A 22,046-nucleotide genomic window follows, 5' to 3' on the forward strand; every position below is an offset into this window, starting at 1 on the left:
GGGCTTCCCCTTAGCAAACGGGTAATGTCGGCAAAAACGCAGTGAATGATTAGTGTCTCCAACACAAGCAGAAATCAACTTTCGTTCCACAGTCATAGACAAATGAGTGAGATTCGCCACTGCTGATTGTGCGTCTGTAACACACACTGCCCAGTAGCCGATGCTCAGCGGCAAGTTTAGGTAATGGGGTGACTGTTCCCCTAATAAAGGAAGGACCATCTCCCTCAGAAAGAAATCCACCAGGCATAATAGGACACAGCAAATCAGGTTGCCCTCGCCCTCAAGTGTTTATCTTGTTAGTGCCAAATCTGAGTTGCATTTTGAAATGACATGTGTTTTTCAGCTGTGTGTGACATCTCCCCTCACACCCTCCCTCCTTTTCGTCTTCCCTCTCTATCTTTCCCTGATCAGTGCTACTCTCTCTCCGCTCTCCTCCGTTTCCAGCTCTTTCTCTTTCAGTGAAGGAGCTGCTAGTTCCCTCCGTCCTGACTCCAGCTCTCTCTGTGTGAGAGTGAGTGAAGGAGGTGCTAATACTCTCTATCCTGCCTCCAGCTCTCTCTCTGTGAGTGTGTGTGTGTGTGAGAGAGAGAGAGAGAGTGAAGGCGCTGGTCTTTCCCCTCCTCCTCTTTAGTCCCAGCTCTCATTCTGTCTCTGGCTGTGAGTGGAAGATATTGTCAATGAGCAGGAACAAGGCTGCCTCTGCCTCCTTCCCTCCCTCTCCTCTCTCACTCAGTGAACTCAACACAGCCGCGCAAGTTTGATGGGGAATTTCACACCACTCGGGAAAAATGCCTGTTATGAAAGGATTATTAGCGCCACAAAACACTTTCTTGGATACCATAGCAACGCGCTTTGATGGGACACGTAAGTTTTTTAAAAAAATATATAATTCTCCCTTGTCGATGTGAAGGGTTTTAAAGGTGAAGGGATGGAGTTTGGGAAACTGAAACGAGAATGAAGTGGTGCTGAGGGCTAGCAGAGAAGTTAGTGATTTGTGGATCAGTCAGGTCAGAATGGGTCGTATTTGCATTTGAGGATGCGTTTCAATAGCTCGGCCCTTCATTGCTGTGAGACTGACAGTGAAAGTGGATTTTCTTTCCGTGAACCTGGAAGCGCTTCACTGAATAAAAACCAGAGTCTCAGTGTTTGAAGTTCGTTGAAATGAAACCTCCGGTGTATTTTTCACCAGGGAATGTAGTCAATTCTCTGCCCTGGGCCCGTCAGAGTTGTTTTGTTCGGCACAGGTACTGACCGAGGTTTAGTGCTGCAGGCACTAACTCAATGTGTGGAACACTGAGAGGCTTTGACCAGACCGGAGGGCACTAACAATCTTACCAATGAGCTGGAAATGAGACGCCAGGGACTGCAGTTTAGGGTTGTTTTGTCCCATTGCACTTTTCAGACTCTTTTGGATTCCTCCTTTTGATTCACTGTTGGACGTTTTGTAATTGCTTTCCTTTTTAAATATCTTTTTCCCCTACATTATATAACATCCCGCCGCGTTTTGCTTCAGTGTGCACGTCTTGTTTGTAGGTTTGAATTGTCAATAGCCGGCCGCCTTCTAAAATTAGCCTCCAAAATTCGAGAGATGGTTCATTAGCGAATCTGCTAAATTTCTGAATGCTGTCGAGATCGATGATCTTTGTTCGGGAACAGTGCCGCTGTAAAGTCCAGAATAAGTTGTTTAGTTTGATATCGCGTTGTGTGTGTGTATTCGCCCCCATCAGCTCTGGTAAAGAATCCAGAGGAGGTTCAGTTCCAGGGATAGATCCAAGCAAGTTGGTACCAGTCACAATCCAGCAAATTGCCCACTAAAGTGAAATCTTCCTTTGGAAATCTTACGTTCCTCCGCATCCTGCAGTTCAATATTTTTCTTAAAAAAAGACACAATCAACTCCTTCTCACATCGAATTCCCTTCATCCTAGTTGCTTATATTGGACTTAAGCTTGTGAAACAAAAGCATGATCATTGGTTCTGTGCATTCGAAGTTCATTTAAATGTAAGACAACTGGTAATTTTTTCAATCCGGTCTTCTAAATTACACTCAGTTTTTGACAGTGAATGCATTTGTAATGAAGTTGTCTTAAGAATAAACTACACTGAGATCTGCAAAGCAGTTAGTCTGTTCGTAAGTTCTCACATTTTGTGAGAAAAAGAATGCATTTAACATTATCTATTTATATAAAAGTCTCGCATCCAGTACTCATCCGCCACACCTCAGGGATCACACTTCTAAGTCATAAATAGAAGAGGCAGCCTCTTCACGATGGACTCTTAACCAGAAACTGGGAATTCATAAGGTCACTTAATCTGCAAATTTCATTTACAGATAACAAGGAAACTCTAACTTGCCTCAGGATGCACTTGTTTACTGCAAATAGATTTTGCAATTGAACTGATCAATTTAAACATTACTACATCATTCCCAACAAAATGAGACACTGTGCACCATGCGATTTTACACATAGATGTACAAAATCCTGCTCCTTCCGCTCTGAAACAAGAAATATGCCAGTAACATTTAAAATGCAGCATAATAGTGAAACAACTCAGGAAATATTAAAGGGCATAATAAAACAACATTATATAAGAAGCTCAAGTTCATAAACTTTAAAATCACTTTGCAATCAGAACTTTTACTTAATTGTTCTGGAAAATATTTTTGAATGTATTGATACAAGATATTCAACTTTTTGTTTCATACTGCAGAAGTGATGTATGGAAATTCATTGACTCTGTCATGGCTGGAAATTGCTGACATAAAATCTTAAATCTTTCTTTAACCAGTTGATAGAGGGAAGGTTAGAACAGAGGACTGATTTTCCAAATATGTGGCTTCCAACGCAAAGCTTACTTGCTGAGAGCACAAATCAAGAAATCACAGAAAGAATTTCCATAATATTTAGTTATTTGATTTTAAAATAATGAGTGAATGTTTGATATTTCTTGAGCGACTCCCTAGTAGTAAGAATTGGTGCTGGTTGCATTTATTTGGATAATAATCCCTTCCATCGATAGTTTGACATAATCGTACTCACACAAGTCACTAGAGATGAGAGGGAAGTACTTTTGGAATTATCAGTGTTGATATAGATCCCAAGTATCTCTCCTTCAGGTCAAATATGGGGAAAAAAACTGCCCACTGATTTCCACTTACCACCTAACAGAAGCTTAGGTTCAATGCTCCCGTCAGTTGAACACTACTTGGAAGAAACTGGAACTAAATTAGGAAATAGAATGGATTCTGGGTGGGAGACTTCAATATCCATCATTAAGATTAGTTCACAGGCATTTGACCTTATTCTCATCAATCTGTCACTGATGTGTCTGTGATAGTGTTGGTTAGAGTTATCACTGCAGTGTTTTCACAAAGAACTTTCTCCATTATATCATGTGGCATGAGCACCATTCTAAGCGGGATAGATTCAGAACAGATCTGTCAGCTCAAAACTAGTATCCAAGTGGTACTGTGGACAGTAACAGAGTCTATAATAACAATTTATAACATCATGGCTTGAAATATTTCTCAGAATTCCTCCTCAAGCCATTCAAGTTCATTAAGTGTAGGAGATTGTGCCTAGAGCAGCACCAGGTGTGTTTGAAACAAAGTCCCTAACCTGGTGAAGTGACAGCACAGGACAACATGCATGATAAGCAGCGAAAACAATATTCAATAGACTGAGCTGAATGATTACTCAACAGAGTTCCCTGCCATCACAGATGCTTGTCTTCAGCCCATTCAGTTCTCATTAGGTGACAGCAAGAACTGGCTAAGGAAAGGCTCCAGGCCCCACAACATCCCAGCCAAGGTGCTGAGTGACTTCTCCACCCAGCCGAACAATTCTAGTGTAGCCACAACACCAGCATCTATCCAACAATGTGGAAATAGAATCAAAAATGCCTACAGTACAGAGGAAGGCCCTATGGCCCCTCAAGTCCATGCTGGTTCTTTGCAAGAACAGCTCAGCTAATACCACTCTCCTGTGTGATATTACAGGAGGGTGTAATACCTTCCTGTATTACACCCTCCTGTATTATAGGGCTAACATTTTTCTCCTGCAAACATTTTTCTCCTCAAATGCTTATTGATCAGTTCTGAAAGCTTCAAATTAATCTGTCTCCACCAAACTATCAGGTACTGCATTCCACACCCTAACCACTCACCGCATAAAAAGTTAAAAGCAAATTCCCAAAAGCAAGACAAATAATATCCTACCAATTGTTGTCCTATTGTCCTACTCCCAATCAACAGCAGAGCACTGGATGAAGAGTCAATAGTGCTATCAGGCAACACTTATTCACCAATCACCTGCTCAGTTTGGGATCTGCCAAAAATGAATGAATTTGGACCATTAACACCTTGGTTCAAACATGGGCACAAGAGCTGAACTCTAGAGCTGTATTGATAGTGACTGTCCCTGAGATTAAAGCAGCATTCAAAAGGCTGGGGAAAAATCTCCAGTGGCAGAAGTTGCATCTGGCAGAAAGGAGGATGTGGTTGTTTGAGATTAAATACGTCAAGATGTGGATATTGTTGTAAGACTTTCTGAGGACAGCATCCTAGGCCCAATTATCTTTTGCGGCTTCATTAATGACCTATCCTTCAGTATGAGTCTCAAAGCATGAGGTTGCTTGTTGATGATTGCACAATGTTCAGTTTCACTTTCAGTTTCTCAGGTAATGAAAGAATCAAAGCCCAGTAAGTAAGCCTGGATGATATTGGGGATTGGTAAATTTGTGCCACCCAAGAGCCAGGCAATGACTATTTCAAACTCGAGAGAGCTGAATCAGGTCACTTTGACATTTAATGATTTTACCATCCTGACTCATCAAAGGTCTCCATCGTCCACATGATACAAGTGAGGAGCACGCTGGAATAGCTTTCTTTTAGAGAATTTTTGACTTTGTGAAAATCTTTAAAAGTCCAAATAAGCAATTCATGAAGAGTTTCACCATAAACTTACTTACACCGGTAAAATCTTCAAAGAAGTCAGCAAAGTTTGTCAGACAGGAGTTTTATAATCTAAGTCTATTTAAACTAGTTCCAGTCATCTCTTAGAATAATTTTGATTAACTTACCTTTCTATTGACATTAAAGCAATTCGCCCTTAATTGGCTTGGCCTAGTGCTATCCATTTTTTTTAATGCAGCACTATATTGGTTTTGTTCCAGCCCTACACAAAATCAACAATGTCTTTGGATCCCTTTAGAGTGACAACAGGTGCTCCATAAATTTCCCTTGCTTCTCTTTCAACATCCTAAAAAGTATGTTCTTTGATAAGGGAATTGGTAATTTTAAATAACTTTAATTTATAAAGTAATTCTTCCACACTGATTTCAATATCTCCTAGGATATAATTATTTAAATGAATTGTCAGCATGTGTATGTCACTGGCAAGACCAGCTCTTATTACATAAGAACATAAGAAATAGGAGCAGGAGTAGGCCATCTGGCCCTTCGAGCCTGCCCCGCCATTCAATAAGATCATGGCTGATCTGTCGTGGCTCAGTTCCACTTTCCCGCCCTCTCCCCATAACCCTTAATCCCCTCTCTTATCAAAAACCCATCAACCCGCTTCTTAAAAATATTTAGCGAGGCAGCCTCCACCACTTCAACGGGCAGAGAATTCCAGAGATTCACCACCCTTTGAGTGAAGAAGTTCCTCCTCAACTCCGTTCTGAACCGCCCCCCCTTTATCTTGAGGCTGTGCCCCCTAGTCCTACTGTCTTTTTTGAGCGGGAAGAGTCTTTCCACCTCTATCCTATCCATCCCATTCATCATCTTATACGTCTCAATGAGACTCTTCCTAATTGTCATGAGAAGGTGGTAATATGACCTCTTTTTGAACCACCATAGTCCATTTGATCCCATAATGCTGTTAAATAGGAAATTCCAGAATTTTGACTAAGCAATGTTCAAAGAATAGTGATATGTGTCCTAGTCTGGATCATGTATAAATTGGAGCAGGACATGGTGGTGACAGTGTTTTCCTCCACCTGCTATCCAGGGCTTTCTAGGTGTTGGAGGTTGTAGATTGGGAGGTTGTCGATTTGACTTGAAATGTTGCTCTAGCACACCCTATTCACAGTACACAGGAATTTAGAATGGAGCAAAACAGTGATGTGAGATGAAGTGGGCAGCACCAGGGACCTGAGTTTGATTTCAGTCTTGGGTGGCTGTATGTGTGGAATGTACATGTTCTCCCCGCATCTGCGTGCGTCTCCTCCGGGTGCTCTGGTTTCCTTCAACAGTCCAAAGATGTACAGATTAGGTTGATTGGCTGTGCTAAAATGTCCCTTAGTGTCCGAAGATGCTAGAGGGGTAGGCCTGAGTAAGGCACTCTTTTGAAGAGCTGCTGCAGACTCAATGGGCTGAATGGCCTCCTTCACTGCAGAGATTCAGTGGAAGTGAATTCCACAGGAGCCAGTGCTTGGAATCCCCATTGTTTCTAATCTCCATTCATAATCTAGATGCTAAAATCAATTGTATTTTTTCTGACAACAATAGAAGAGAAAAAGCAGATAAAGTTGTAGAATAGTTTTAGATCGAGTAGGTCAACAAACAAAAAGGTAAATTCAATACTGATAAAAGTAAGGTTCTGTGCAAAAATTGTGAATCACAACTCTTCTTAATATAAAACTAAATCAACGCAGCGAGACTGAGAAAGGAACTAGGAATGAGAAGAAATTCATCACTTTTAATGCCTGGAAAATATAATACAGTAATTAATAAAAGCTAGTCAGACACTGGGATATATAAGAACAGTCGAAATCAACAGACATTTTGCTAAGACTTCATAAAGAGCTGGTTAGGCTGTACTTGGAAGATGGGCAGTAAAAATATGTCCTGGTCAGTGTTGTGTCGGCTCTCTGCCCGAACTCAAATACAAGAATAGACAACTCAGCCTCTCGAGCCTATTCCATCAATCAGATCAGCTCTTGCTGGCCTGTATCTTAAATCCATCCACCTGCCTTGGTTCTGTTTATCCTCCTCACCCATTGATTTCAATAGAACCGAAGACTGGACGAAGTATTGTAAGCCACCAATGAAATGCTACCCATTTTGCAGCGCTACCACAGATGAATTTCTACTCCACTGTGCCCAGTTCTTATCACAGGGTCACAAACAGGATACCGAATTAAACTTCATTTAAGAGAAATATTGGAGGACACAGATCTGTTAATTTAATGGGACTTGGGATAAATCAATTTCACCGCAGAGCAATCATGTGAAATTTCCATAAAGGACGCTTTGACCACAGTCCCCGTAACAAACAGGCAAATCCGACAGGGTAGTGGACAGAAACTTATTACGCCGGCAGGAACAGGAGCTTGCTCAACTTCCTGGTCCTACAGGCAGCCAGTTAAGGAGCCACCTAGGGTATAATGCCTCTTATCTCACGGTAAAATGCTACTGGCAAATGCGCCCTCACTCGGGACCCACTTTTTGCTCTGGTATCAAGCCCACAGTAAAATTCAGCCCAGTGAGTCAAAATTGCACACGCAGCAGCTTTGGAATGAATCGGCTGTTGGAGCACATGAATTAAAATTGGGAGTAGAAGCCCAGAGAGAAGATTTTGTGAAATGGGGATATATCCTCACTTCTTGTTCCTTTAGTAGATCAATGGCTAGCCCGGCGCAGGTTTCTGATCTGATGATCTCTGGTACTTGAATCATAGTGTAGCTAAAATCAGAGCCATCATCTGTGAAATTGGCAAGAATGTAACTATAAGAGAAGCACTGTATAGGTTGTTAAACTCAAGCTTTTTAATTACCTGTTGATGGGCAGCAACAGGGGTTCAGTGGAGGATCTATCAACCACCCCGTAGGTAACCATCAACAGGTAATTAAAGAGCTGGCATTTAGCAATCGACACAACCACCACTGGACAGATTCAATTTTTTGTCAATTTCACAGATGGTAGCTCCGAATTTTACTACACAAATTCAACTACTCTACATCCCCTCATTATAGCAGAAAAGTATTCAGAGTTGTTTTCAAAGACAAAATGCTGATTTATATTTAATTTTTGAGGAAGAAAACCTGATTTTCCATCTCTAAAATGGGTATCAGGATTTGTTGATTGTTTCTTTTCCTATTCATTCGTGGGACATGAGCATCACTGGCTGGCCAACATTTGTTGCCCATCCCTAGCTGCTGTTCTATAGAGGGTAGCAGAGAGTCAACCACATTGCAGTGGATCTGGAGCCTCATGCAGGCAAGACCAAGTAGAATCATTGAATCATAGCATCCTTACAGTATTCACCAAGCCTGCACAAAGAACAATCCCACCCTATCCCTGTAAATTTACCCTGTAAAACCCCCCAAAACTAGGGTCAAGTTAGCATGGCCAATCAATCTAACCCACACATCATTGGAATGTGGGAGGAAGCCAGAGCACCCAGAGGAAACCCACTCAGTCACGGAGAGAACGTGCAAACTCCACACAGACAGTGACCCAAGTCAGGAATTGAACTTGCGTCCCTGGCACTGTGAGGCAACAGTGCTAACCACTGTCCACGTGCCGGCCCCTTAAGGATGGTAAATTTCCTTCCCTAAAGGACATTAATGAACAAGATGTAGTTTTCGCAAATTCATTGAGAATGTCATTTCTTCTATAATTTGGGTGAATTATTTTTTATTCTAAAGCAAAGGCAAATCATTGAACCAAAAGCAGAATATGATGGAAATACTCAGCCTGTCTGATAGTATCTCTGGAGAGAAACAGTGTTAATGTTCCAGGTCAGCAACCTTTCATCAGAACTAAGGCATGTGAAAGGAGCAGAGTGGGAAGAAGATCTAAAGGGAAGGTCAATAATAGGGTAAGAGCAGGAGTGATTAAATGACAAAAGGTTTCACAAAATGTTGCTGTTGCCAAACATTGTGGACACTAGAAATCTGAAATATGAACAGAAAGTGGCTGAAGCATTCAAGTAGCTTCTGTACTGAGAAACAATTATTTTGGTCAGGACAGGAAAATGCTTCACTCTACGTACATTGGAACAACTGTAAAGAAAAGCTTCTTCTCTCATGACTCTTTCCAAGTTTAAGGGAGAGTAAGTTATAAGGACAATTGTGGCATGTTTTGTAATCTACAGAGAAAGTGGCTGGGGAGCTCCTTGAGTTATATTAAATATTAAATGGCTGATCCAGAGTATTTTACTCATGGAAAAGCAAAAGAAAAAACATGTTTTGCTTCTCTGCTTGTCTCCCACTCTGTCATTCTAATTACCTCCTTTTTGTTTGTCTTTTTCTCTATGATTCTCAAATGTTTTCCCTTTCTATAATTCCTTTACCTCTTCATCTCTACTTTCCGGATCAGTGTTGTTATGGCAACAGCTCTGAGCATTGTTGTAGAGACTTCTTTGACCAATATGCACACATAACCACAACTGTTACATTTCTAATAATAACATAGTTACAGTTTCAGGCAGGAGAAGACTTTCAGTCTAACTAATCCAACTATCACAGTATTCCCTTGGCACATATCCAATAACATTGTTGTCAATTTGTTGTCAAGAACTTGTTTAGTTCTTCCTTGCAATCCATTTTTTTCCCACGCCCCATATCAGGAATCTGTTCCATATATGACCCAATGTTTTGGTAAAAAGTTTTTCCTGAGTTTTCTAATAACAACATTACAAAAGTTCAATTGAAGAGCTGTTCACCTTGATTTAATTCCTGAATATTTGCCAGTATATATATATCAGTATATTGGATGTTTACCATCAACTGAGCCTTCCGAGAGTTGACAAGTGTCTTATTTATTTCATTTTCCATGGGAAAATCATGTGTTTAACCATGGACTGAAGATCGATGTTTGCTTGTGTGATTTTGTGAGATAAAGCGGTTGATTTTTCACTGTTTTGCCTAGCATCAACAGGATGTTATTGGCCACAATATTGGAATGGTCACCATACAATGGCTACATTGTGTAAGAGACTTGCCACTGGTTGTCCAAAGCACCCATCTGTCTTTGATAATAGGTTGCTTGTTTAGCACTTAGAGTCTGCCTGCCAGATTTAAATGAGCCCATGGCACTTTGCTGCCAGAAGTGGTGGTCGATAAGTACATTCCACTTATGGTCAGTCTTTCAAAAGTCAGAATTGACACCCATACTGTCAGACCTGCCACTTCCCCCATCTGTCAATACTCGATAGGAGAAAACCAATTTTCTTTCTTACTCCACTTGCCATTTTATGCCAAAATATTTGAACTATTTAAAATATTCCAACAGACCTCGACTGTTATATATTTGAGGTTGTTGTTGTGTTGTTGTAGTTTTGTCATGTGTGTAGTTTGTGATGTAATTGGCTGCTTCATGGGCTTTTGCCATAGTGTAGATTAAACCTTGTAGCGATAACAACTACTCAATAAATCTGCCTTGTTTGCACCCAACCCCACTATTACTTCACAGTTCTTTTATTGAACACACAAAGCAGATAACAGGATAAAAAGAATACTGGCAACAAGGAGCAGATTAACTTATTTTTGAGTAAACAAAAAATCAGAGCTGCACTTTCCAACTGGAAACTTTGATACTTGTGATGTTGGAGCAGAATCAACAGCAGGTCAGCCGACTGCACCTGGCATTGGACTGGTAAGGTTGTTGGGTAGAAAAAGAGAAAGGTCCAAGCTGAAAATTAACACTGGGACTCTGGGGAGTTCAGGCTGCAGAGTTTGCCATGTGTATAGTTAGATGAAGTGCAGAGATACAGCAAAGCCAAGAATGAGATTTTGTGCATTTCATTTAATCTAAGAAAACTGCTACATTTGGTTCATACTATCACCTAAAATAAGCTAGAACATTGCAATTAAGGGAAGGTGCTGAAGGAACATTGCAGAGCAAATCTGGGGATCACTCTAAAATGGTGGGACAATTTGCCATCATTGGCCCATTTGAGGAAGAGTCTGAGAATTGGAAGTCAGATGCAGAAAGATTTCAGTATTATATCATGGCAAACAAGATTCCTGAGGATACCATCATACCTGCATTTTTTTTTAGCACCATTGGCAGTAAGACTTTTAATGTACTCCAGAGTCTAGTCCAACCTGAAAAACTCAATTGCAAATCATGTCAAGAATTAACTCAGATACTGGAGGACCATTATTCAACCAAAGCATTAATTATTGCAAAATGTTTTAGGTTCCATAAGAGAAATCAGCTAGAGGGTGAAAATATAGCATGATTTGTTGCACCCCTAAAGTGCCTCATGGAGCGTTGTGAATTTGGTGACTCTCTGGATGATACAATCAGAGGCTGCCTGGCTTGTGGGCTGAGGAACCAGGCTATATGCTGGAGATTGCTAACTGAACATAATTTAAGTCTGAAATCAGCCTTAGGGATATCCATTTCAATGATATTCAGTACCAACAAGGCATCTTAGCTTGAAGCGGGCATGAGGATCTATAAAATGCCTGCTGCCCAGAGAAAGTCTACCAAGCAAGAGGCATGTCATTGCTGTGCAAAATGGACCATTCACAAACCTAGTGCTGGAGCAAAGACATCCAATGCAAAAGTTGTGGCAAGATCGGCCATATAGTACACAGAACCTAAAACACCTAAAAGAAAAAAATGAATTCTGCTAAAGGTCAGCAGATGTTATCCTGAGGACCTACACTGAGGAAATAGTGTCACAAGAGGATACATCCAAGTCAAAGTGGAATTAAGTGGGCAAACTGCAGAGCTGCCACTTCATGTGGTCTGAGGAAATTTACCAGCTCTCTTTGGCTGCTCTTGACTGGAGAAGATAAAATTGAATTGGAGTGTTGTGAGCAGGTTAGTTGGTTCTAAAACAGATCTATAGAACATCTTAGAGAAATGAAGGAGTGTATTTGAGGAGACCCCAGGGTCCATGAAAGGAGTACAGGTGACACTTAAGATCAAACAAAACAGTCAGCCTAAATGTCTCAAGGCAAGAACAGTACTGTATGCCATGCATTCAAAAGTTGAATCTATAATAGTGAGACTTGTAGATACAGGAGTCTTAGAACCCATCACCACGATTGACTGGGTAATGCTGACTGTGCCTGTAATGAAGCAGGATTATACGTATTTGTAGAGATTTTAAAACAACAATCAATCCAGTTCTGTGTGTGGATCAATACCTGCTTTCTTTGATTAAGGATTTGTTCACTGGCCTAGCAAGTGGACAAAAGTTCAGCAAAATCGATCTATTGCAGGCCTACCTGCAAATGAATGTTTCAGCTGAATCTCAATACCTGCTCATCAACCTAAAAGCCTATTTCGCTATAAGACATTGTCTTTTGGGATAACTTCAGCACCTACTTTATTCCAATGGTCCACGGACCAGATCTTAAGCAGATTACAAAGAGTACAATGTTATATTGATGACATATTAATTACTGGTACCAACAAACAGGAACACTTATGTAACCTAGAAGCCACATTAAAACGCTTTCAGACGCATGATATTCGAGTCAGGAAAGATTAGTGTGACCCCTTTTAAACTTCAATTCAATATTTAGACCATGTAATCGACCGCAAGGATTTACACAAGGCACTTAAGAAGATGGAGGCCACCATGGAGATTCCACAACCAATGAATGTAACACAGTTCAGATCATTCTAAGGGTTAATTAATTTTTACAGAAAATTTGATTCCACTCTAGCAACCCACACTTAAACCATTAAATAATCTGTTGTATACAAAACAAGTATGGTAACGGACAGTAGAGTGCAAAAAACATAGCAATCAGTTACAGAAGGCAGAAGTATTAGTACATTTCAACTCAAACTTATCACTACAGCTTGCTTGTGATGCCTCGCCATACAGAGTTGGACTAGTGATGTCACAAGTACTACCATCAGAGGAAGAAAGACCAATAGCTTTTGCATCGCTTTCTTTAACAAGTGCTCAATCTAAATTAAGCTGAATTTGAGAAAGAGCCACTGAGCATTATCTTTGGAGTACAAAAACTTGACCCACACCTCTATGATCATTACTTCCCATTGCTGATGGACCACTATCCCTTAACAACTATTTTTGGGCCGCATAAAGGTTTTCCAATGCTAGCTGCAAACAAACTTCAATGATGGTTTTTAACATTATCTGAACATTCTTGTGAGATAAAGTACCATCAATTTGAGAGCTATGCCAATGCATTGTCACAATTACTTTTGCCAACTGATCAAGTACCACCCAGTGCTTTTTCCAATATATTCTATTTTTTGCATCCCAGTGACTGCAGCTCAAGTCCAGAAATGATCCTGTAATGGAGAAGTTATTGGAAATAGTATTAAAAGGGAGGATAGCAAGAATGTAACCCCAATTAAAGCCATATTTGTCCAGAAAATTTGAGTTGACAGTACAGGGCAGATCCCTACTGTGGGGAATGAAGGTAATAAATCGTCCAAAATTGCGACAGCGAGTATTGGAACAATTCCATGAAGGATATCCAGGCATAGTTCGAGTGAAAGAATTTGCATGGAGCTGCTTCTGGTGATCTGGACCAGATGCCTAAATTGAGGAAAAAGCCAATCATGTTCATGAGTAAGGAACGGAACGCCATTGGCCCCATTGCATCCTTGTGAGTGGCTTAAAATGCCTCGGTGACATTTACGCACTGATTTCACAGGTCCATATGAGGGAAACAGGTTCATGTTTGTTACTGATGCACATTCCCAATGGTCAGATACTGTTTTCATGAAATCAACAACTGTGGAACAAAACATCAAAAAACTTGATGAGATTTTTGCCAGATTTGGGAAAGCAAAACAAATTGTGAGTGGTAATGGACCACAATTCACAGCTCAAGAGTTTGAAGACTATCTAAAGATGAGTGGTCTCCAATACATAAAATCAGCACCTTACCACCCATCAATGAATGGATTAGCCAAAAGGTTTGTCTAATCTTTGAAGCATTCACTAAAAGCCTCTAAGGGTCAAGGTTCATTAAATCACCATATAAACATTTTCTTGGCAATGTATTGCAACACTACATGCTTGATTACTCTGAGTTTTCCAGTTTACTACTACTGAGGAGAAAGCTGAGAATTACATTTGATCTACTCTTATTTCAGGAGATGTCTGAGATAATGGAATACAATCAGCTGTCACAAATCTTAAGAAGAGAATATAATCCCAAAAGGTGCTTGTTTTGACAAGGAGAGCAAGTTTTGGCGTGCAGCTATATCACTAGCAAAAGGCAGGTTCCTGCAACTGTATTGGCTCAGACTGGCCCTATCTCCTAAACAGTACAGACTGAAGACAAGCTTGTGTGGAGATGGCATAGAGTCATAGAATCATAGAGGTTACAGCATGGAAACAGGCCCTTAAGCCCAACTTGTCCATGAGTCCAGTTTTTGCAATTAAGCTAGTCCCAGTTGCCCACGTTTGGGCCATATCCCTCTATACCCATCTTACCAATGTAACTGTCTAAATGCTTTTCAAATGACAAAATTGTGCTCAAGTCTGCTACTCTGGCAGCTTGTTCCAGCCACTTCATCCTCTCTGGACCCTGTCTCCTCTCATCTTAAACCTATGCCCTCCAGTTTTAGACTCTCCCACCTTTGCAAAAAGATGTTGATTATCTAGCTGATCTATGCCCCTCATTATTTTATAGATCTCTATAAGATCACCCCTAAACCTCCTACACTCCAGGGATAAAGTCTTAATCTATCCAGCCTCTGTTAATAACTCAAACCTTCAAGTAGTGGTAGCATCCTAGTAAATCTTTTCTGCACTCTTTCTAGTTTTAATAATATCCTTTCTAAAATAGGGTGACCAGAACTATATACAGTAATCCAAATGTAGCCTTACAAATATGTTGTACAACTTCAACAAGACGCCCTAACTCCCATAGTCAATGTTCTGACAAACGAAACCAAATATGTCAATTGCTTTCTTCACCATCTGTGACTCCACTTTCAAAGAACTAAGAACCTATAACCTGAGATCTCTTTGTTCTATTACTCTCCCCAACACCATACCAATAACTGAGTTAGTCCTGCCCTGGTTCAATCTACCAAAATGCATCACCTCAACAAGAACAAAACACAGCATAGCACAGGAAAAGGCCCTTCGGCCCACCAAGCCTGCACCAATCATGTTGTCTATTCTAGATCAACCACCTGTATCCTTCTATTCCCAGTCTGTTCATATATCTATCCAGATAAGTCTTAAATGTCGTTAACGTGTTTGCCTCAACCACCTCACTTGGCAGTGCGTTCCAGGCACCCGCTACCTTCTGTGTAAAAAACCTCCCATTCACATCTCTACTGAACCTTTCCCCCCCTTACCTTGAACTTGTGCTCCCTTGTAATTGTCATTTCTGTCCTGAGAGAAAGCTTCCAACTGTTCACGTTATCTATGCCCCTCATAATTTTATCAACTTCTATCAGGTTGCCCTCAGCCTCTGAATTTCCAGGGAGAACAATCCCAGTTTATTCAATCTCTCCCCATAGCTAATACCCTTCATACCAGGCAACATCCTGGTAAGCTTTCCTGTACTCCCGTCAAAGCCTCTACATCCTTCTGGTAATGTGGTGACCAGAACTGGAATAAGAAGTCTCACAACAGCAGGTTAAAGTCCAACAGATTTATTTGGTAGCACAAGTCACTAGCTTTTGGAGCACTGCTCCTTCATCAGGTAAGTGGGAGTTCTCACTTACTTTACTCTGAAAGCTAGTGGCTTTTGCTACTAAATAAACCTGTTGGACTTTAACTTGGTGTTATGAGACTTCTTACTGTGTTTACCTCAGTCCAACGCCAGCATCTCCACATCATGACCAGAATTGGACACAGCATTCCAAAAATGCCCTAACCAATGTTTTATATAACTGTGACATAATTTGCCAACTTTTATACTCTATGCCCCAGCTGATGAAGGCAAACATAGCATATGCTTTCTTCACCACCTTTCCCACCTGTGGTGCCACATTTATGAATCTGTGGACTTGTATTCCCTGATCTCTCTATGTGTCTATGCTCCTGATTGTTCTGCCATCTATTTTATAGCTCCCACCTGAATTCCATCTACCAAAATAAATCACCTCCATTTATCCCAATTAAATTCCATCTGTCATTTCTCCGTCCAATTTTCCAGCCTACCCATATCCTGCTGTATTCTCTGACAATCTTCATCACTATCTACAACTCCAGCAATCTTAGTACTACCTGCAAACTTGCTAACTAAGTTTTATCCCAAGTCATTTATATATATTATAAACAACAGAGGTCCCAGCACTGATACCTGCGGAACACCACTAGTTACAGATATCCAATCAAAAATACACCATTCCACTGCTACCATCTATCTTCTATGGCCAAGCCAGTTCTGAATCCATCTAGGTAGTTTATCTTTGATCCTGTGTGATTTAATCTTTTGCACCAGACTGCCATAAGGGACCTTCTCAAATGCTTTTCCAAAATCTGTGTAGACGACATCCACAGCCTTCTCTCATCAATAATTTTTGTCACTTCCTCAAAAAACTCAATCAGATTAGTGAGACATGACCTTCCTCATATAAAACCATGCTGTCTGTCAGTAATTAGACCATGCAGTGCCAAATGTGAATAGACCCTATCCCTAAAAATCATCTCTAACAATTTCACTATCACTGACGTCAAGCTCACTGGCCTATAATTACCCAGGTTTATCCTTGCTCATCCTTATCCATGTGGATCAGTTGTTAGCTACATGCAGCAATGTATCAATACTGTGAATGCCAGAACTACCTCAGGATGAACTGCCATCCGTACCATCAGATACTGTGACTGCAACTTTGAGTCAATCAGCAGAAACTGAGATTGCTAAAGAATCCCTTGCTGCTACCAGTCTTCCTTCTGTAAAAGAGACTGTTACACCTTCCAGGGTGTAGGCATCTCTGAAGAACTGGAGAATACCTCTAAGGTCAAGAACAATCAAGTCACTGAACTGCACAGGCAACCAGTGTGGAATAGATGCCCACCAGATTAATTTTCCTATTAACTGTACTATTACAGTGTAACAATTCATTGCCTGTCCTTGTATATATGTTTAGATAACTATACAAATGTACTGGAGTTATTTGTTGTTAAAAGGGGGAGGGAAGTTTTTTTTTGTTGTTATGCTGTTGCAATGTTATTTTAAGGATCTTGTCATGGGTATAGTTCATGACATCACTGGCTGCTTGACAGGCTTTTGCCTTAGTCTAGATCAAGTCTTTGTAGAGTGAACAACTATTCAATAAACCTGCATTGCAGTTTCCATCCAACTCCACGTGCTATTAGACATGGTGGCACAAAGTGTAGCACTGCTGTCTCACAATGCCAGGGGCCCAGATTTGATTTCCATCTTGGGTCACTGACTGTGTGGAGTTTGCATGTTCTCCCCATCTTTGTGAGGGTTTCCTCTGGATGCTCCAGCTTTCCTCCGGAAAGACGTGCTGGTTAGGAGCATTAGCCATGCTAAATTCTCCCTCAGTGTACCTGAACAGGTGCTGGACTATGGCAAATACGGGATTTTCACAGTAACTTCATAGTGGTGTTAACGTAAGCCTACTTGTAACACTAATAAATAAACTTTAAACTTCACATTCTTTTATCCTACAAGTCCAGTATGTAATATTGATCATTATCACAACTTTTATTTCAACTTCCTTTCTGTTTGTTATTATAACCAGGATGTCATGTGACTGATGTACATCTTGCTGCAATGTCACAGCCTCAAATTACGCTACTACTACAGTAGTAGCTATTACATAAGTAATGTAATGCACTGCCATTGTGTCACATGGAAGTGGGAGATTGGATAATAATGCCTTGGAAACATCCAATAATCCAACTAATAATGATATAAAAACTGATTGAAGTAATTGATTTTGAAAAATATTTGATAATACTGTTGCACTTCGATTAGTTTTATACACTTTTAAGAAGGTGACTGTTATTCGAAATGTCCTTCAGGGAAACCAATTCTAAGTATAGACGTGATCACTGTGTATCACATATGGAAGGGACCGACACATTTGTTTCATGTTATTTTTAAAAGTGGCAGGGAGATGCAAACCTAGTCCATCACTTCAGAATAATTCAGTGTTGGTCCATTCATTTTTGTACGCTGCATGTCGTGGTGCATTGTGTAATTGAAGACACTCGATACCTAGACTGAGTTTACTGGAAAGAATATGAATTTTAGAATTGGAAACTATCAGAAAACTTTAAATTCGTCCTAAATGCTAATCTCTGAAATTATGCCACTACTATGCATTATATTCTAAAGAATTAATTTATTGGCAATCTTGAGAATAAATACTTTAATTTGCACATATAGGGCAGAATCTTCCAGCCTTGTCAGATGGTCAGTGGGGATCCCGATGCCCTGCTGAAAAGGGTGTTCGTCAAGAATCGGGATTCTCGCTGGCCAAGAAGGCAACTGGGATCCGGAGACCCCACCTGAAGTCAGCATGAACTTCATTTGGATCCCACTATTGGAATGCAGATAAAAGCTCAAAACCCTTTCCACACCAGATTCTCTGTGTTGCCATGGGGAAACCACGTCAGTGTGAAACACATTCGTACAATGTATTGTACAGGTGATGGGACTCATCTGATCAATGCCTGGGACTGTCCCCTAAACACTGAACCATGGTACACCAAAACAGTTGTTTGGGGGAAGCATTTACAGGTAGACCTTCTAACTTAGGTGTCCAGGAGGGGGTCCATCATCCAGCCTCAGAATGTTTCTGGAGATCCATCTTCTTTCTCAGGAGCTTCACCTTCTTGTCTCAGAGTTCTGTCAGGCATATATCTTTATTGTCAGGTGGTTCACCCTCTTTCTTCTTAGTGGATCAATGATGTTGGGCACCTTTTTAATATGGCACGCAAACACTATGGTGGATTAGGCGCCATCCAAGCCTAGTGTTTTCAAAGGGTTTGGTCATTATTCAATACAGCTACTACTCAATGGGTAGAAAAGAACCATTACATTCCTGGTCTTGCTTGAGCCTTATTGATTTTGGTCTCATCTTCCTATGGTTTAAGTTAAATGATGCTTAATTTTATCTACATTATCCATGTCATAGCATTTTAAATGGTTGCATTATATTTCATTGATTTTTTTTTTACTGACAGAATGTTGGGTACTGTCAACCAATACACAGAATAATGGTTAGAATATAAGAGTCATTCTCACTATTCTGCCCCATATTTTACCATGTCAATGTTGACAAAGGCACAATATTGTAAAGGTGAATTTAGTGCTGAGTTATATGAGATTAAAATAATCTTTTTCACCTTTTTTTATTCGTGCGACATGGGTGTGGCTGGCTGGGCCAGCATTTATTGCCCTTCCCTAGTTACCCCTGGAAGGCAATTGAGAGCCAACTACATTGCTGTGACTCTGGAGTCACATGTAGGCCAGACCAGGTAAGGACGGCAAATTTCCTCCCCTAAAGGATACTAATGAATCCTGCAATAAAATGCATTGTGGATTAAGGCCAGAACTTTACTGCCCCACCCACCACGGGAATCAGAGCAGGCGAGGGGCAGATTATGGAAAGACCCGTTGATCTTGGGCAGGGTTTTATAGCTTTGGGACGAGCGAGGCCACAAAATCTTGCCCATAGTTACCAGAGATCTGTGATACGGTAAATCTGAAACAGATTTGGAATTGTTGGGTAAGATTTTAACTCATTTAAAGCCCACCTTCTTCCGCTGAGTTAAAATTGGGCTCATTTTATGCATGCAGAAATTTATTTCAAGTCCTTCAGATGTTGACTCCTGACATTCACTATGAGTCATGTTTGATTTAAGATAGCATTTTGATTTATAATTTAGACTGATCACAGTTACCCCGAGTGTATTGTTAAGTAATACCATCTTAACAATTTATATTCAGGTTGAAGAATGTGATGTGGTGATAAGGTAATTAAAACTTCACTAGGTCATTAAACGCATTGGTCTTCATGCATGAATACATTAGTTTGCAAGCCACTATGGTTAAAATTTCTATGTTTTTTTTAGTTTAGAATACAGAATGATTTTTCCAAAACTGGTAACTCGCATTTGAAAAAAAAGCTTTGTTGTTATTTGCAATTATATACAATTATGTACGATGTACCGAGATTTTCAGCCACGCCACGCACCATAAAGGTCTGGAACCAGGGCATAACGGCAAAAAAAAAATCTGTTACTTGATCTGTTCCTTTAGTGCACATGATGACATGTATTTCTGGCATGTCAAGTCAATAGTGCAGAATCTCCAGATGGAGAGAGGTGGGAACTTCATTAAATATAAAAAATGAAATTTCAGATGACACTGTATAGATGTCGCTTTTACTTTTTGGCTACTGCACCAGATCTGGGGTCATTCATCAATAATTTCATACAACAAGGTTGCTAATTGATAGTTGCAGGTACTAAAAGGACCAGAGGAAGACAAAGTGCAGGCTTTGATGCTGGCTTTTTTGAGTGTTTTTGCACATATTATATAAATGCCTGATATCTGTTAGTTATTGAGAAGGTTTCTGTGCATGTTGTATTCTGTGTGTTCTTGAAATTCCCAATGGGAATCCAACATGTGTTATGTTTTTGGGATTAAAGAGTATCTTTGAGGTTTTTCATGTGGGTGAGGTTGCACCATAGGAGACTTGTGATGAACTGGCATACAATCCCCACATTGCAGAAGGAGGCCATTCAGCCCATCAAATCTGCACTGATACTCCAATAAAACATCTAACCCAGGTCCTATCCCCGTTACCCCACGTATTTATGCACACTAATCCCCCTAAACTACACATCTTGGGACACAGTGGCAATTTAGCATGGCCAGTTCATCTAACCTGCACATCTTTGGACTGTGGGAGCAAACCAGAGCACCCAGAGGAAACCCATGCAGACCCAGGCAAAACGAGCAAACTCCATACAGCCTTCCCACCCACAAATGCAGACAGAGGTGAGCTTACCTGCATTATTCTGAGGAACTCTGGGTCAGTAGATTCCTCTTAAGCATGGTGCCAGTGACAAAATGGTGCATCCATACTTAATCACAGGTAGCTGCATCACTGCCGATGACTGTGAAGGTAATTTCACCCCTCTCCCTTCCTGTCTCAAGTTCACTGCAGGCATGGGGAGGGAGTCCAAGAAGACGAAAGAGAACAAACCCCTTCATGTCTGCTTTATGCTGCATAATATGTATTTCACCAAATGTCAGATTGGAGTGGTGCTGGAGGATTGCCATTTTGTTACTTACCTCTGACGCTGCATACTTCTTCCTTATTGATTTTCCGTTTTGTTTAATTTTGACCTGGGACTACTGCCTGCCCTCTTTCTTTTCAGCCTCGGAGAAAACTATAAATAACACTAAATATCTTTTTGAACCTTTCGAACCATCTCCAATTCAGCCAGTTTCTAGTAACCTCATTCTTTAAAATTTCCAGTTTCCTCCACAAAGTTAGCTTCAATGAGAGCCGCAAAATAATTATGGAAATTAGCTGACCCAGAAAAATCACATGCAGTCAGCACACTATGATTCTGTTTAGTTTTACACTGGAACATAATCATTTTGGGTGGATTTTTTTCCAGAGCTGAGAATCTACTTATATGTGCCAATCTGAGGCAATTTGCTTTCCCTCACGATGAAGAATCTATTTAAAATCAGAATAATTTAGATACTTCTAAATATCTAAATACATATCTGGATACGGTGATAGATCTTTCAGATAGAGATTCTTGTGGACCCCTTTATGGGTCCAAAAAAGGGGACTTCTACTCCGCTGGAACGTTACTTTGGTCAAGAGTCATCATTATGTAGAACTAGTCCTACTGTTGATTGATAGTTCACTTAAGATGGGGCTTGACTGCCTGGCATTCATTTAAAGGAAGCCGCTCCTCTTAAAAGAGAAGTGCACTTTGGCTACATGAAAACCAAAGGTGACTCAGGAGATGACAAGCATGAGATACTTCACAAGTACTTGCTTCTAAGATATAGTATTGTTGGAGCTGGTGGTGAAAGTTGGCAGGTGCAGGGACACACCTCATGAAAGGCAGATATCCTGCAAGGTTGTTCAGCTGCAGTAACATTCATGCCACACATGTGCCAG

General features: G+C 40.5%; 1 protein-coding gene across 1 annotated transcript in view; it reads left to right on the forward strand.

Moving 5' to 3' along the window:
• The first annotated feature begins 668 nt into the window (after nt 1-668).
• Nucleotides 669-22,046, forward strand: part of kcnh8 (potassium voltage-gated channel, subfamily H (eag-related), member 8) — a 347,288-nt gene continuing 325,910 nt past the window's right edge. Inside the window, exon 1 of the mRNA XM_080209769.1 lies at nt 669-864. Within this exon, the coding sequence (XP_080065895.1) occupies nt 789-864 (76 nt within the window). The 5' untranslated portion in view covers nt 669-788. The remainder of the gene's footprint in view (nt 865-22,046) is intronic.

Source organism: Carcharhinus amblyrhynchos, chromosome 2 (assembly GCF_965287045.1).
Source record: "Carcharhinus amblyrhynchos chromosome 2, sCarAmb.v2.hapA, whole genome shotgun sequence".
Lineage (NCBI taxonomy): Eukaryota > Metazoa > Chordata > Chondrichthyes > Carcharhiniformes > Carcharhinidae > Carcharhinus > Carcharhinus amblyrhynchos.